This window comes from Penaeus monodon, chromosome 29 (assembly GCF_015228065.2).
Source record: "Penaeus monodon isolate SGIC_2016 chromosome 29, NSTDA_Pmon_1, whole genome shotgun sequence".
Taxonomy (NCBI): domain Eukaryota; kingdom Metazoa; phylum Arthropoda; class Malacostraca; order Decapoda; family Penaeidae; genus Penaeus; species Penaeus monodon.
The window spans coordinates 9,989,781-9,990,268 of record NC_051414.1 but is presented as its reverse complement, the minus strand read 5'-3'; the positions used below and the strand labels follow the sequence as shown (position 1 = coordinate 9,990,268).

Below are 488 nucleotides of genomic sequence, written 5' to 3'. Positions count from 1 at the left end.
CGTCAGCATGAATCGCGCAGAAGGAGTTTGCATGACCAGCATTTTTGCGTCAGTCTAAGCGCTCGGACGCCAAGCTTGTCGGCCGCGAGTCGTGGTTGGCAGGCCCGGCGGCGCGGCCACTTAAGGGCTCCTGGCCAAGTGGCTTAAGAGGCAGGCCGTGCGCGCGTGTGGCTTCAACGCGTCACACTCACCCTCTACTTAGCGGAAGGAGTACCTGAAGGCGGCGAAGGGCTGCGGGGGACATACCTGGCTGCGAGGGCGTCGTGCTGGTGGCTGAAGGCGAAGGGCGGCTCGCTCGAGACCTCCTTCTTGGGGTCATCCCGGCTGAGGATGCTGGAGATGCTGAAGGACTTGTGGGAGGGCGGCGACGACGTCTTGGGGGAGCTCGCGCCACTGTCGGAGCTCCTGGCGGGGGGACTGGCGCTCGGGGCGGACATTTCGGGCGTCGCTGCTGCCCTGCGCGTGTCGGCTAGGACGCCCACGGTGGT

The 488-nt window shown here is 66.2% G+C and overlaps 1 protein-coding gene across 1 annotated transcript in view; it reads right to left on the bottom strand.

The window, feature by feature from the left end:
* Positions 1 to 480, bottom strand: part of LOC119591728 — a 21,050-nt gene extending 20,570 nt beyond the window's left edge. The window contains 1 exon segment of the mRNA XM_037940477.1: positions 247 to 480. Coding sequence (XP_037796405.1) covers positions 247 to 437 — 191 coding nt within the window. The 5' untranslated portion in view covers positions 438 to 480.
* Positions 481 to 488: the final 8 nt, after the last annotated feature.